This window comes from Agelaius tricolor, unplaced genomic scaffold (assembly GCF_023055355.1).
Source record: "Agelaius tricolor isolate 1412-34295 unplaced genomic scaffold, bAgeTri1.0.p SCAF_3, whole genome shotgun sequence".
Taxonomy (NCBI): Eukaryota; Metazoa; Chordata; class Aves; order Passeriformes; family Icteridae; genus Agelaius; species Agelaius tricolor.
The window spans coordinates 12270808-12287191 of NW_027269263.1; the positions used below are offsets into that span (position 1 = coordinate 12270808).

Genomic DNA, 16384 nt, shown 5'->3' on the forward strand with positions numbered 1-16384 from the left:
GTAGAAAGTAATGAATGCTAGAAAAAAAATACTGTTTGGAGCATGCTTCCTGTACCTCATAATGTACTAGGCAGCCACTCAGTGAAATGGAATGCAAGTCACAAATCTGAAAATGATCATAATAAATATTTTAATTCCATGTCTAGTAAGTCATACTTAAATTCATGCTTCTTGTGTTTTCTAAGCAAACTAGCCAAGGGGAGTTTCAGCATTTGTAGAGAATGTGTATACTACCTGAAGATGGAAGTATCCATTTGGTTTTAGGATCAGTTGCAGCTTAGAGAAGGATGTGAATTTTAGCCCTTTTGCTATAGTTTCTTGCCCCCACGCTGCTTTTAAAGCACTTGGAGTGTGATCAGCTGAGACAGGACTCTACAAAAGTTAACTCTATTACAAAGATTTATTTAAACTGTTTGGTACCTTAAATTTCTAATGAATGTGGGTTTTGGTTTGGAGAACAGCCAGCTGACATTTTTTTCCTCTTGAACAGAAACCACAAGGTCCTGGGGTTTTATGCCCATATAGTGGCTACAGATATTTTCTAGATGAGTATTTCTCACAAGCCTGAAGTCTAAGGCCATATTTTCCAAACTTTATTTTACTAATAGGTCATTGTCAGCCTTCACAGTTTCTGCCACTGGTACTTACCCTAGCGAAAATTTGAAGATGATCTGGTCTCTACAGTCCCCTTTAAAATGACCAATGCTCTTCTGAACGCAGTTTGGAACTGTCTCTCAAAAGTTTGAAAAATTATATGTGGAGGCCATTCATTAGGCACAATAGGTTTCATCCAGTGGGGTTGAGTGATGCTGTATTCTTGAGAAAATATTTCTGCACTGACATAAATCAATCTGTTGTGTTCTACATTTAATTGCATTGGAGGTGCCAAGGGTTGCTGGTAACCCATGTCTTTGCAAGTTAAATGGAATGCATCTGATTAAATGGTAACAGCTTTGTAAAACGGGTAAATTCTGATCAATTTCCCTTGGAAACAAGATTTAATGCAATGAAACTGCCTCTCATTTGTCTCACTAATATGCTTCATTAAGAATGTATTTTCTTGCTGCTTTCTCCTGGAAGCTGGACAGAGCTTCATGTCCTGATATCCAGAGGAGCTGTTTCTGAAAGCTGTGTTCTTTTCTAGAGTATGTGATGTTCAGTGCCATCTTATGTCCTTTTTGCCACAAACGAGGGTAATTGTATCTGTTAGTGCTCTAAGAAGTAGCTGACTGATTTGGTGAAATATTTCTCCTCCATAAGTAAGATGAGAAATTAAATGTGGATCTCATGTTTGGATTTTACCAGAAAACTTTCCATGTTAGAAGGCCAACACATTGAATTCTGTGAGCATGTGGCTGAAATGTTTTAGTCCTGGGTATCAGGTACGGAGAGGAAAAAAGTGTGATCTTTCAGGGTGTATGTGTTGTGGTAAGCAAATAAATACTTTGAAGTGATATTTCAAATCCATTCTACTTGGCATATTTCCACTGTTGTAGCCAGTAGTCTGCTTGATTGTTTGGAATTGCTCTGAAGCTCTAAGCTATGTTACACATACCTTACATACTGTACATGTGTTACACTTGGCCAGAGTGAGCTGAATGACACTGTTAGGCTGAGGGAAAAATAAAGCCAGCTAGCTAGTTTTGAGAAGTATAATACTGGATATTCAGAGCTGACCTGCCTTTCCACTTTCAGAGAATACCTTGGCATTGCTTTTTTGGAGTGATTCTCAGTGTCTTTATTGCTCTAAAACATTGGAAACTACAGTGGTGTAAGGAAGCATTTTTAGCTTACTGAGACTATGCCAGTTTCTAGTCTGATGCTAGAAAAGTGATGTAAGAGTTATTTAGGGACATAGCCCTGAATTTCTTACTGAATTGGGAATGACCTGATTTACAGAAATAAATGATTTATTATGCATTGCTTAAATACTTGTGGCTGCAGTACTAAATATATATATCAATAATGTTGTTACAAATACTTACTGTCCCTAGAAATAGTTCAGGTGAGTAAAGGAAATGAGGGCATTAAGAGCTACAGTTCTGTTTAATCTGTTGAGATAGTAAGACTGCTTTGAGAATATCTGCAATCTGGAATAATTTTCCATTTTTTTCCTTGGGGCTTAACATTTGCAAACTGAAGCATGTGTTTTGGTGTTTCCCTGAATTGCTACTTACACAATTTAGGATGCTCAAGTAAATTATCTTCTCTGGTATATTATTAATCTACACACTGAACACACCTTGCAGTCTGTGTTGGCGGCTTCTGTACTGTTCCTTAGTGTTATATAGCCCACACTTTCATACTCTTCACTTTTGAAAGTTGCTTGCTTAATCAACTTACTAATTGCTATAAAAACCTAAGCCTCTTCTGATCTACAAATCTTACATATATAAGTAACCTGAAAAGAAAGCCCTTAACAATCACAATTTTGGAGTACATCCCGTAGCTTAGTAACATGAGTTTCTAGGTGGTAGCCATTGTGAAACACTTGGATTCCCTTAGTTATAAAAGAGAGGGATCAAGAGATAATGGATCAGTGCAAACAAAATGGATTTTAAATAATATTAAATGTTCTATGTTTCAATAAAATGCCAGCTTTGTTCAGTGTATTGGGTTGCAGGCATTGGAGTGCTGTGTATTTTGGAGTAGATGAGAAATTTTCTCCTGGGGAACTGATTTTGTTAAAAAATGCTGATGTGATTCAGTTAAAGTGCTCTGTGGGAATCCTGGCAGAACTCTAGATGGAATTGATAAACCCTCCTTGGTGCCTTCCTGCCGAGCTGGAGCTGCTGGCTCCTGGCAGGCACTCGGGGGCTGCACCATGCAGGGCTCCTGCCCCTGCTCCCCTCCCAGCCTGGGGGGCCACACACCCTCCCTCTGCCTGGGGGTGAGAAAGAAGCTGTTCCAAAACTCCTGCTTTGGAGTCAGCAGGAGTCTGTTAGTCAGGATAAAAGAACTGGTATTGGGTTTTGTTTTTCTAAGGACTGAGTTGGTCTCCAAATCACTTTGTTGGAACTAGCTTTTTCTTTAACTTTGCCTTAATTTGGGGGTGAAAAGAAGCTGGGGACAAAAAGAGGTTTCAGAGGGAATGCTTTGCAGGGTGAGATTTCTGCTTTACAGCAGGTGCTAGTAGGGACTGAAGGAGGGGGCTGAAGGGCTACATGCACAGATGGTGATAGACCGTGCTGTACCAGTCTGGGAAAATGATTAATCAATACTACAGGGACTTATTCTACCATTAAGTTCTTTTAATTTGGCCTTATGTTTCTCTGCTCAGGAGTTCTGTAAGAGAATGTTCTAAATGTGATGCTGATTCAGGATCATGATGGTTTTTGAGAGTAATAAAAGCAGTTCTTAGGGTTTTAGCTGGATCGTGATGCAAATGGCAGTGAAGAGAACAAATGTTCTACCCATGTTTCTAATTGCAAGTTGCATAAATATGGCTTGGATTTTAATGAAGGGGACTTGGGATAATAATACTGAGGAATAGCAAATGATTAGTGAGCAGGATGGTTAATGCACATTTTTCATAGTCCTATTGCACTTTTGTTGCTGTAAGTAACCTTCATTCTGATACTTCCCAAATTTTGAGAGTTTGTATTTCCAACTTTATTGATCTCTTAAAAGAAACCCTGTAACTTCATAAATCTTGTTGTTGACAAAATTAAAAGGAAAATAATTACACTAGTGTAATTAATTAAAAGCATTGGAACTTTGAGGTTCCTAATGCATTTCTTTGCTTCATGAGTTACTGGAGGATGTTGTCATCATTTATGGAGGATCAGTGCTGGAGGAAGAAAATGTTTTCCACTGACTGCAAGACTGCTTATCTCTTCTTTCATGTTAGTAATCTACCTACTGCTTGACTTTTCCTCCTTATCCTGTTCCACTCCCTCACACAGGTCAAGATTTTACTAACCTGGTTTCTTTTAATACTTAACTCTGTTGGAGTTTTCTGCCTAAGCTAGAACCTATTCCTACTTTGTGCTGGGTTCTGTTGCTGCTCCTAGGCACCTCCTTCCCCCGATGGTCCTTGTCCAAAAGAAGCCACCTTATCTCCCAATCACAGCTTGAAAGCTTCCTGTTCAGGATGTACTTCCAGTACTTCCCCAGGTGTTGGCAGACAGTTCTCCCTGCAAGGTGGTTCATCATGTCATTTTTTCCTGCCCTCAGCCCTTCAGTCTGTCCTCTCTCTCTCTTGCTTGTTTGATTCCCACCAACCTGCTGATCACAATTCCCTCTCCCAGCATACACATGCTTTCCCTGCATGTTCAGTTCTTGAAGTTTGTCCTGACCCTCTCCTCCCATTTCTCCTTCATGCCCAGCCTCTTTCCTGGCTCTTTTCATTCCCCTTTTTGTCCCCATCATCTGCCTGCCACCTTTGCAGTATTTCAGTTTCTTCTGCCACTGTGGATATCAGTGGTGGAGTGACTGAGGTTGCTGGAAAGGTAGACCTGAATTGTCTGTGGGGACTCAACCTCAATCCAGCAGGAGCTTAGAGGGAAAATAGCCTTGAGCCAAAGAACAGTTGCTTCCTCCATCAAAATGATCACATCTAATGTCTGGGGGGAGGTTGGAGCACACCTGAAATCCTCAGAGACTTCAGTCAGATTCCTAAAAATATTTACTCACTATTTGTAAATATATATGTTGGAGGCATAGAACAGGACACTGAGGGGACAGACAGGTTCTTTTAGGGGTCTTTGGCAGTATGATGATGGCACTAAATCATAGGGACAATTAAAGAGTTGTTTTCTTAATAAGACATTTTGATTAGCATAGCACAGAATTTATTATTAGAATGGCACATGAGTTCTACAAGCAGAATCAATGTTGTGCAATTTATAAGTAACATAATACAGAATTTATAATACAACTTCACTTATAATTTCTAATCACCTTTGCAGGTCAAGACAAATCTTTAATAGATGCTTTGCTGTATCAATACAACAATCATAATTTAGACTCAACATTTGTATAAAAGAATATGAGTCATACTCTCCATCCTTGGAGAAAGGAGAGGAGTTCCTTTCTAAGGAGTTACTTGGAGTAATAAAAAGATGTATTAAAAAAGAATATAATGTGTAAACCAAAGTCACCTAAGGCTGAATATCAAGATTGTTAAGTAGTGTGCTATAGGGTGTTTTTTTCAAGGAATTCAGAAAAATAATCTTTTTTAAAATGTTTGTGTTGACCAGATGAAATGCATAAATATCCTGTAAAGAGACCCTCTCATGTTAATGGGAAAATGATGGTGAAGCAAAATATTCTCTTTATTTGTGTCTTCTGAAAGTGCATATGTTTGAGTTCTAGAAATGCAGTAACCTCAAATGGTGTTCACACAGCTACTTGAAACAGGCTGCTACTTTGCACTGTCATGCTTAAGTAGGACATAGAGCCCCTAAATACCCATGGAAATTTAAACACAGGGAACAAAAACTAGGCTCCCATCCAAAGCCAGTTGAAGCTGATTAAAAGACTGCTTTTGGCTACTGAGTGCTCTGGCTTAAGCCACTTGCAAGCTAGATTTGAGTTTCAGGTGTTCAGACAGACTTGTCAGGTTTGTTAAGTTTGTAGGTTTTCTGATTTGTGTCCAAGGTACTGTCTTTGATTATAGGTGATATCCCAGTGTGTGCAATGCCTGACTTACATATTTTCACTACTGAGTTCTAAAAATAGTTAGTACATAATATTCAATACCTTAACTACACTTAATCACCAGATCACGTATTCTTCTTTTTTATGGCTTAACATTATACACTGTTAAATCACAGGTGTACCTAGAGATGATCTACTTACTTGTATAAGATATGCCTACAATTAGAAGTGAGGAATATACCTTTAATAGTATGGAGTTCTTGATCTGGCTAGTTTTAATATGCACCTCCATTCTTCCCATCCTGTTAGTTATCTAAACTTTTCAAGCCAGAAAACAGGAAAGAGCAATATATTTTCATGTAAGATATATCTATAGAGTTACAAATATAGGTTAATGTGAGAGGTGATGGTCTGCCTGACTCAGATGACTGTTTTGTTTCACTTGTTTGCATGCTTATCTTCTGTTTTAGAAATAGAAAATAAAATATTTACATTTTATCGTAATGTTTTTTTGAGTGCAGTCCAAGTTAGTTCCTTCACTTAATTTCACTTGGCATGTTTCCCCACTTATGTTCAGGCCAGCCTGTAAAATTAAAGCTGTATGTATTTATTAGCTATCTGTGTGCTGTGCTTCCAATTTCTTCTAGTTGAGAAAGTTGGAAATTCACTTTTGGAGTTGAGTGAAGATTCTGTTCCAAATGTTAATAGATGTGTAGAGCTTGTTGGCTCCTCTAGCTGAGCCTTTTTCCTCATATACTAATCAGGAATTAAATTTTTCTTGATACAAAAAACGTTTTGGAAAACTCTGACCTACAATTCTGTAAAGCATCCTGAAGAGTGGGGTTAGCACTTGAGGGTCAAATGTTTGCATCAGTTTTGGGGGATAAATTGGAAGTTATTTTAACTAATTTCTTTTGTATTTGACCTCTAGGTTCCAGCAAGATGTGGAGTGACAGTCCGAGACAGCCTAAAAAAAGCGCTGATGATGAGAGGTCTTATTCCAGAATGCTGTGCTGTTTACAGAATACAAGATGGGTATGGTTTGTGTGGGATGCTTTTTTTGCTCTTAGAATCAATTATTGGAGCTACCCAGGACGGCCAGTTCTATCCAGAAGTTGTTTACAAAGTTCAGAATTTTATGATACTTTGCACTAAACAATTTGCATGTCACAAACACGTTGAAAAGAATGTGTAACTCCTAGGAAAAGGCTCAGGCATAATTTTCAGTAATATGAAATTTTGGCAAAACACTCATTTAATCCAACTCATGCTAACCAAACAAGTATTAAATAGGCTGTGTTAACTTTGTGGTTTTATTTCATTTGGCTATAATACATTCTTAACTAAAGACGGAGTTCCCTTGGGAGGAAAAAAAAGACTTTTCAGCCCTAAAAATTTGTATATTCATGTGCATAATTAGCTATCTCTGTGGAACTCTTACACAACAGGTACCTTGACAAACACTTTATTTGATCAAAAAGCAATCTGCCATGTGGGAAACAAGGAATTGGTCACTACTGGAGCTGGTTGAAAAAGTGCATTTCCTTCCTGCAGTTTGTCCAGGGAAGGTGTGCTTTGTTTGCTATGTACTGAGCCTAAGGTCTTGTTCTAAAGTTTCCTGCAATTAGACTGGGTAGCAGCCTCCCACAGTGTAACTTTTTAGCTGATCTCACAACTTTGGCAAGAGACATGCAAGGGCTTGTGTGCTGATGCTAATGAGAGGCTTATTTTCACTTTAGAGAGAAGAAGCCAATTGGCTGGGACACAGATATTTCCTGGCTCACAGGAGAGGAGTTGCATGTGGAAGTTTTGGAGAATGTGCCACTCACGACACACAATTTCGTATGTACTGGGTCTTGTGAGATGCTGAGTGGGGTTACATCAACTTCATACTTTCAAATTCAAATTATCAACTTGGAATATTTTGCATCTGTGGGATGTGGTGGGAGTTGCAAAAGAAGTTTTTAATCACAGTAGCTTAAGTGATTTCGATAGAATTGTATTTGAAATAAGTGATGCTAGAGTACTTGATCACCCTTAAAACTTTCACATTTTGTTGGAATACACCCTCTAAAATCTATAAATGTAAGGGGTTTATATCAGTACTGCATTGCAGAGCTGTAATAATCTACTATTTTTGTATTGCTGTATCTATAAAATGTATTCTGGGCCTCCCTGCTGGCTCTGCAGCAGCAATTAACTAATGAACTAACTATTCCCAGAGCAGTGCTGACATCATCAATGATGCAGTGCACAAATATGTTTTGACCTGATAAGGCACCAAGTAAATGGAAGCTGCTAAACAGAATCTGTCTAAATGTTTCCAACTACATACAAAATCCTGGAAATAATGTCTGTCACACTGGGAAAGAAAGACCTTCTATTTCAGCTTAAAACATAGCAAAATTCTATCTGCAAGCTGTTTCAACCTATTTAGCTCAAACAGGCTGTTTGGGTTATGGCTAGTTAGGTGAACCCTAGTAGTAGGCTTACATTTTTTATATCCCACTGAAATTCTGATCATTACATGTAATAATAGAACTAAGAATGTGTTTTTACACTAGTTATTGCTGAATTTGAAAATTAGCTAAATCATTTTCCCCCTATAACAATCTGGGGAGAATGCACAATCTCCCTTTTGTGCTTCTGAATGTTTCTGAGTTTCAGTAGTCAAAATTACAACTATATCTGTAACCATACATTGAAGCCCTGTGTATATATATATATAATATATATATGTGTGTGTGTATGTATATGTATATATACATATATATGCCTGTGTATTTCCAGTCCTGTTAGTATTAGATAGAAATGTTCTTTGGCTTCTGGAAAAGTTAGAATATGAAATAGTATTTCAGCAGCTTTTGGTTTTATAGGTTGTATCCAAATAAATTCTCAATGTTTGTGGCTAACATGATAATAGTGAAGTTTTGCTTCAGGTTTTTTGCTCTTGTTCTTAAGTGCAGTGAAGTGCAGTGAAGCATTAATTCCAAGAAACAGTTGAAGGAATGTTGTTTCAAAAACCAAACTGTTTCAAAAAGGAGACAATCTTTTCTGTAAATCTGTTTGATATATAAAACTGTAGCTCCAGCATCACAAAAGAGACTTTTAAGTACACTTGGGGGAGGTAAAAGCAAATAGCCTATCTTGGGCTTACAGAAGGGCTCTAGGTAATTGTGCCTGTTTTTGCCAACGTAGGTACGAAAAACGTTCTTCACGTTAGCGTTCTGCGATTTCTGTCGGAAGCTGCTTTTCCAGGGGTTCCGCTGCCAGACTTGTGGCTACAAATTCCACCAGCGCTGTAGTACAGAAGTGCCACTGATGTGTGTTAATTATGACCAACTTGAGTAAGTAATCACACTTGATTTTCAAGTTGAGCCTTTTAACAAGTGCACAGCTGTCAGTGATTTCTTATGTTAAGTCTGTAATTCAGGAAGTCAGAGGAGGTGCCTGAAAAAAAAATAGGAGTACAACTGTTCTTATGAGACTGCTTAATTCATACTCTTTCTGTGCTAGCTCAGACAACCAGTTCATATTTCTTTGCTGGTCTATGAAGTGCTTTTTCTGAGGCATGAATAGGGTTGCTGGGCACTTGACTGTATCAGACAGACCACTCATTGTTCACAGTTGTTATTATTAATCAAAACTGGTTCTTTATTGTGTGATGGCTAGGGCTGTGTTTAAAATTTAGCTGTGGCTTTATTCTCTTCAACCTGAAAAAATGTTAAGAGACAGTAGTTGATTATAGTGAAATTGCGGTTGGTTTTGCAATAATTGAAAATAAATCTGCTAGCAAGAATAGTACCTAGGTAAGAAACATAAAAGAGAATGACCCAAACAGTCCAATGTTCTTGGATTGAGTTACTGAACTATTTGTTCAAATAGGTCTTTGATGTAGATTTAGGATCTGGTGTAAACTGGGTCTGTTCTATTTTGATTAGTTTCAGCAAAGGCTATTAAGTCCTTTAAATTGATTTTTGTATAAGGAATAATTTAAAATGCTATTTTTCTCACCAAGAATGAATTTAATTTTAATTTATTTTGGTATTTGTAACTGTTTCCATTGGCATCTCTGGAGTTTGTGCTCAGGGTGTTAGTGTATGTACTGATAGATATAAGTTGTGCATTCTTGAAGAACCAGATGTTTACAATTCCATCTAAAAGATTAAAAAATTAATTTCCACTAAGTTTATATTTAAGGCATGATCTTTTGATCCTCTGTGGAGTAAATAATGCTTTTAACATACCTTGCAGATTTAATGTGTGTGATCTTTATTTTTAAATTTAGAATTTAATCAATGAGGTTTTGGGGTTTGGGATCTTTTTTGTAGTTTTTGAGTATTATATTGTGAAACTTCTGGGTTTTGCACAAGTTAGGTTGTTTTTGTTTTGTTCTTGCCTCACAGTTTGCTGTTTGTCTCCAAGTTCTTTGAACATCACCCCATACCACCGGAGGAGGCCTCCCTAGGAGAGACCACCCCAGCATCTGGATCATACCCCTCAGTGCCCCCCTCAGATTCTGTTGGGTATGAACTTATTCCTGCTGTTTAATAACATAACTTTTCAGAACTGTTCTAAGAAAAACTCAAAGTACTGCTTTGCAGCTCTGCATTGTTGTAATCTGGCTTCTCATGCAAATATATCCTACTATGCTTTACTTAAAAGAAGTGAATGTTTTCATTCACACAAATTCTGTAAATGAATAATGAGCCTAGGTTAAATGTGTGTGTAACTGTCTGTAGAATTGGGGTATTAACTGTTAAAATGATTTCTTCTACATAATAGCTTAGACCTGGTCTAAACTGGAAAGATTTTATACTTAAAATTAATATAAACCAAAATTATATCCTCACAAACTTTTTTAGTTGCTTATTAAATTATAATTTATATGCTTTGAAGTGACAAATGTCACTTTGAGAATAAACCACATTACTATAAGGCTGATGTGAACAGGTGCCAGTTCCAGGTTCATAATACTGTTTTAGTAGCTTTTCCACATACACTGCTTTAGTATCCTCCAGACCGGCTGTCTTCTCCATGTTCATGTTGAGGTATACCAATAGCATCTGTTGCTGCAGCTCCAGGTTTTGCAAAAGTAGATCTCTAAAACAATTTCCAACAAAGATTCTGGACCCTTTCTCCATGAAGAGATAAGAGACCATATTTAAATTATGTTCCCAATAGCAAAGAGATCAATGACACCATCCATCATTAGGTAGTTGAACAAATGTCCAGGCAAGAGTAACTCAAGGATGTATATCACGCTCAAGAAATCTGGTGCATGTTTATTAAGAACACCAAATACAGAAGCCTTCAGAAAACCATTCCCAGGACATGTGTGCTGTGTGGAGATGAGCTGAACGTGGCAGAGAGGATCTCTTGGATCAGTGAAAATTGTGCCTAAATAAAGCAGAAACACACTGGAAGCTACGCAGGCACCTCTGGACTCTTTAACTAGAAGATAAATTTTTTGGGCAGCCAAGAGTGTTTTATAGAAGACCAAATAAAATGCCTCCCAGGAAAACAGATTGACAGTCCTGCAGAGGGAACCTCACTTGGTAAGTACAGAGATTGTTCCTACTTCTTCTATTTTGTGCAGATTTGAGTGAATTCAAAAGTACTTCTTCAAGGTAGTGCATGTTGCCTTTAGATCCTGTGGATATTAGTAGAGCAGATTGTGGGAAAGGCTGCTTGTCAAGTATTTGTTGTGCTACAGCCAAAATTGTAACTGGGCTAGAACTATTAATTCATGAAGAAACTTGTTCGTACCAGTTGGTTAAACACTAGTGGATGTCAAAAACACTATATAGCCCTACTCTTAATATTCTAAATTGTCCTACTTTTCAATTGCCTTTGCATCACATTGGTCCATTCTTACCAGCTTGTGAGATCACAGCAGTATGGATTATCCTGATACATGCACTACTTCAGGCAGTCTTAGTTTTGACAAGTGAAAACAGAAGGAAAAAAATTTAGACCAAAGCTGGTTAATGCCTTGAGATCTTTAACTTCACATACATAAAAATGTTAACATTTAAATACCCTTGCTAGTTGCTGTTTAGGAGCTTTTCTCAAGTGTTGCATCTATAAATGTATGTAATTGCAGAAGATGTAAAGCAGATCCTTTCTGCTTTTTTGCTTTGTTGTCCACTTTATTGATAAACAAAACAAAGGCATACATCGTGCCTGCAAAATTCTGTTCATTTTGGAAATGGTTGATGATTATCAACTGGTGTTCATATGTAATATGCATGTTAGTCATACAGTGTTCCCCTAGCATCCATGTATGTAGGATTTCCTTTCCAGAAGTAGCTCAGGTGTTACTGGATGAGCATATAGCACTGTCCATACCTTTTTCCAGTTATCTTTCATGCCATTCTTTATTCATACATTTCTGCTTTTTAAGAACATAATTGTGGAAATATTAATCTAGCTGAATTTAAAAAGCTGGCCTTTTCTATAAAAACCTGTACTCACCTGTGGTTTTATTAAAGAGGACTGTTACAATATGGACAGCAGCTCAACTGGAATTTTAAAAAAAGGCTGACATTTGAGCTTATCTTGGGAGGAAAATACAGGATTGAAATTTGAGAGCTGAATAATGGGATGGAAAATATGAGGAAGTAGTGCTTTATTAACACTTCGTAGATTAATAATTGTTCTTTTGCTTTCTCTTTTCTAGCATCTTGCATGGAACAGCTGACAGAGGAAGAAGGAATGTTAATAATTGTTTGGTAAACCTGAGGAAAGAGAAGGCAAACATCCTTCATCTCTAGCCTTGTGACGGGATCCCAGCAGTAGGCCAAGTGCCCAAAAGAAGGAAGTTTGTGTTGCAAGACAAGTTGGAGAGTGAAAGTGTGCAATGGGAGCAAATGGAAAAGTTTGGAAGAGCAAGGGACATAAAGGAAGATCCTTGGACATGATGCAAAAGCTGCTAAACATGTTGGAGAACTGTTTCACTTTGCTGGTGTGCAACATCCTAAAGCAATCCAGGCCTGTAGCCTTTCATTCTTCCAACTGTGAGCCATAGGCAGTGCCTCCAGGTTTTCTACCCCAAAGTGTGGGAGCACATATGGTCCCATTTCACATTTTTGAATCCCTTATAAAATTGTGTCCAGCCTCAACATTAGGTTTGGTGTCCCATTTTCGTTTTTTCCATTTGCACTATCCTGTTGTGCCAGAACAACTATTTTAGTTATAATCTGCAGTTGAATGGAAAGAAAAGTGTAGGTTTCCCTGGTAAGAGCCATTTGTAATAAAATTGAAGTAAGGAAACTGTATATCAGGCATTGTATTTGTTTCGTTCATTGCACTGTCATGAAGTTTCTTTTCCATCTTGGCTTGTAGAATATGAGCACAGAATTTCTGTGAACCCAGTTCCCTCAGTCTCAGATACATGAAAAAGAGAAATAAGCAAGTTGGCAACATCTTGGCTCTTTGAAAAACAGCATTTCCCAATATGCTTCGTCTTCTAAGTTGAAGGAAGAAAAGGGGAATGTCTGGTGCACTGTTCTTGGAAGCTTGCCAGTCCTTGCCTTTGAGCAGGCTCCAGCTTGTGATTAAACACCTCTGCTTTCCTTTCTGCCTTCCAACTGTTCACTGATCATTCTGCTTCAGCTGAAGATACTTGAATGTCTAGAAAAGCTTCTGAAAAGCCAAGGAAGTGAAGATACAGTCTTAAAATATTACATTTTATGCTACAATGCCATTTAGATCCTCTGGTGTATAAGTGAGCAAAAGCTTCATGTTTTAATTCATAAAACAGTGAACTTTTCCTCTAAAAGTTCTGGCACCAGGCCTTTTCCAGGTTACTCCATGAAAATGTTCCCAGTGTTCCTACAATATACAAGTTGAGTTGATATGCATTCTTGCTTTGCAGAAAAGGTTTGGTATCAGAATCTTTTCATCAGAATCAGAAAACTCTCAGTCCATACAACAGGTGAGGGAAACCTCTTGCTCTCCAAAACTTTATTTTCAAAACCCTGCTAGTGAACTGGACCTGGTTTGGAGGACTAACAGTGACAATGTGGTTCTCTTGATAACCCCTGGTATATGAAGCTGTGGGGTATTTTAGGCTCATCAGCTTTGATCTGGGCTCAAAGGCCATTATAAATGAGTGCACACCATTGTGATACTCCTGGCAGTTGTTTTTCACCTAGAAGCCAACATGGATGAAAACAAGTTGTCATGGTATAAAAAACTGCACTAATTTGTATGGGGTAATGACTCTCAGATCTGTCCCATGATGCTTCTAGACTGACTTCAGAGGGTGCTGCAAGAAAGATATTTGGCTTGTAGTTACAAAGTGGTACTGCTGTCCTTTTCTCCAAACTGGCATTTGATTTGGGATTATTGAGTATTTCCAGGCTGCAGGGATGGGGAAAGAAATAAAAAATTTAGGTTTTCTGGCAATGTCTATGGAGTACCACAGTAATTAAATCAGAACCTGTTTGGCCTCCACAATTTCAATTTACCTGCTTGCTACTGTAGCTGAAATACCACATTGTCCCAGATCCTTAGCAGTCCTAAGAAACTGCTTGGAACTGGAAGTGCACTGTGTTCTTCATTAAGGGCAGTAACAACAACCAAATCCAGTCTGGTGTTAACACTCTGGTGTAAATAAAAACAATCCAAAACAAGCCTTGATACACATTTTAGCTTGCAGTAGGTTTGGTTTGGATGTATGTGTGCAGCCTTACAGATAAGTAGTGTGTGCAGCACTGTGCCCAGTGGCTAAACTGAGATGGACTTGTTCAGGGTGTGAGGAGGAGAAAGAAAATATCAGTCCAGGAGAGATGCTGTCATTTTAAAAAGGAATGGGTGCACACCATATAATTGAAGCTAGGTGAATGTGAATTTTCAGTTCAAGCATTTGCTCAAGTACAGCAAAATAAAAATACAGTCCACAAAAACTTGAAGCCCAAATACACCTATCATAAGAAAAATTTCAAGAAAAATCTTTCCTGCCTAGACCAGCTCTTAAACAGTTACGAAACATGACATTGGTGAGTAAAGGACATTAAGGAAAATCTGTATTAAAATTTTCTTTTGCATTTGTAAAGTGAACTTATTTGTATCATTGCAAGTTCTAAAATCCAATAGACATACTGTATATGATTTTATAAAATATTTTGTTTATATATAGCATAACACGTGCAGACACTTTTCTGAGTTACCTTACTCTTTTTTGTGGACTCAGTTTTGTGGAATAGTAAATCTGGGCACTTGCTATGCTTGGTAAAGGGTATAAGTTATTCTTGTTTCCTGATAAAACATCTTTCCATTTTGCCTTATAAAAAGGGAGGGAACAATGTGTCAATCCCAAACATATGGTTCAAAAACATGTTCTGTCGTGCTTTTCCACTGCCTGGAAAGGTTATAACATATTAGATTGAGATTTGACAACATCAGCTTGTTGCCTCAGAAGCTGAGAATCATTTGTTAAAAAAATGCCCACATCTTGGAGGCTGGGAGAAAGTGATTTATCTGCTTACTTGGAGAAAGCCTCCTTTAGCAAGGTGGCTGTAAACTGTTCACAAAGGCCACAGGAGCAACAGAAACCCAGATCCTGATATTCAAATTGCATGTTCCTTTTAAGCCTCAGCCTGTTATTTTTTTGGGGGTGGGGGTTGGTTTTTTGTTTGTTTAAATTTTTTTCTGTGCTTGGTTTGTTTGGGGCCTTTTTTTTTTTTTTTTTAGTGTGTTTTGTCAGCACTATGCTTCCATAGCCTAACAACTAGTTTTGGAACTGGCCTGGAATAGACCATGTCCCCCTTTTCCAAATGGTATCTGGCCCTTTTAGCTCCAGTGTCACTTCTACTCCTCTGGAGTAATTTCAGTGTAGGAATACTTTAGGAACAGCCTTTGGTAGCTCAGAGGATCACTGTGTTCTTTGTGGTGATGTGATTTTGATAGAACAAGATCTTGATGCAGACCAAGATCCAGCTTTTGCCACAGGCAGAAGGTGGTGGTAATAATATTCTGAGCTTGTGATCTCAGTAGGCTGTCTTAGCTAGCAAACCTTTGTCTCTTTTATTTCACTATTTATCTTTTTCAAGAAAAAAATCCATTTAGCATAAATAACCTATGTTTTTCAAAGTGTCTCAAGGACACCCATTAATAAAATCATGATGGAGCACGTGGCTAACTGCTTATGAGGTTCCCATCTCTGGATTCTTTATTGTCTAAAGCCCGGAGATCCTCCAAGTAATAGCTTAGAGGCTGAAGAAAAAAAGAAAATTCTTTATCAGTCTATTTTCTAAAGATCTGGACTTCCCCCAGTAAGAATTTAATGAGTAGAAAAAGCTGTTCAAGTTGTTTTCAAACATGGTATGATGTAGCATGCTGTCTGTGTTAGCAACATGATGGACTTGATGACCTATGACCAGAAATACAGAAGTAGCAGATGACCATTTATGACTCAAAGGAGGATGTAATTGAAACAATATTGCCTCAATCTGGTTTTCACTCCCTTGTCTTACTCATGATCACAGAGTATCTGATTGCTTCTGGTTTTGTCATGTGGCAGAGCTCAAATGGTTTGTCACAGTCAGTCCTGGTGCAATGTTCTGATGGATGTTGTGATATATTTCCCTTAATTTCCTTATTACCTGAGAACTCTCAGGAAGTTTAAGCAGGAGTTAGCTATCCCAGCAATGACAGTACTGGCCTGGTTTAGACACTTATCAGACTTTTCTGCTGATACTGTTTTTGTGCAGCATTTGACACGCTTGCCTTAAGATGAAAGTGCAGTGCCTTTAAATGTCAGTCAAGTCCTGCATTA

At 37.9% G+C, this 16384-nt stretch overlaps 1 protein-coding gene and 1 long non-coding RNA gene across 2 annotated transcripts in view; both read left to right on the forward strand.

Moving 5' to 3' along the window:
- The window catches only part of BRAF (B-Raf proto-oncogene, serine/threonine kinase), a 78794-nt gene that overhangs the window by 34815 nt on the left and 27595 nt on the right, over positions 1-16384 (forward strand). Inside the window, exons 4-7 of the mRNA XM_071422474.1 lie at positions 6533-6636; positions 7341-7443; positions 8800-8948; positions 10008-10127. Coding sequence (XP_071278575.1) covers positions 6533-6636; positions 7341-7443; positions 8800-8948; positions 10008-10127 — 476 coding nt within the window. The remainder of the gene's footprint in view (positions 1-6532; positions 6637-7340; positions 7444-8799; positions 8949-10007; positions 10128-16384) is intronic.
- On the forward strand, positions 10134-15326 carry LOC139587845 (uncharacterized). Its single transcript, XR_011678517.1, has 2 exons — positions 10134-11159; positions 12284-15326. It is a non-coding gene; the product is annotated as an uncharacterized lncRNA (long non-coding RNA).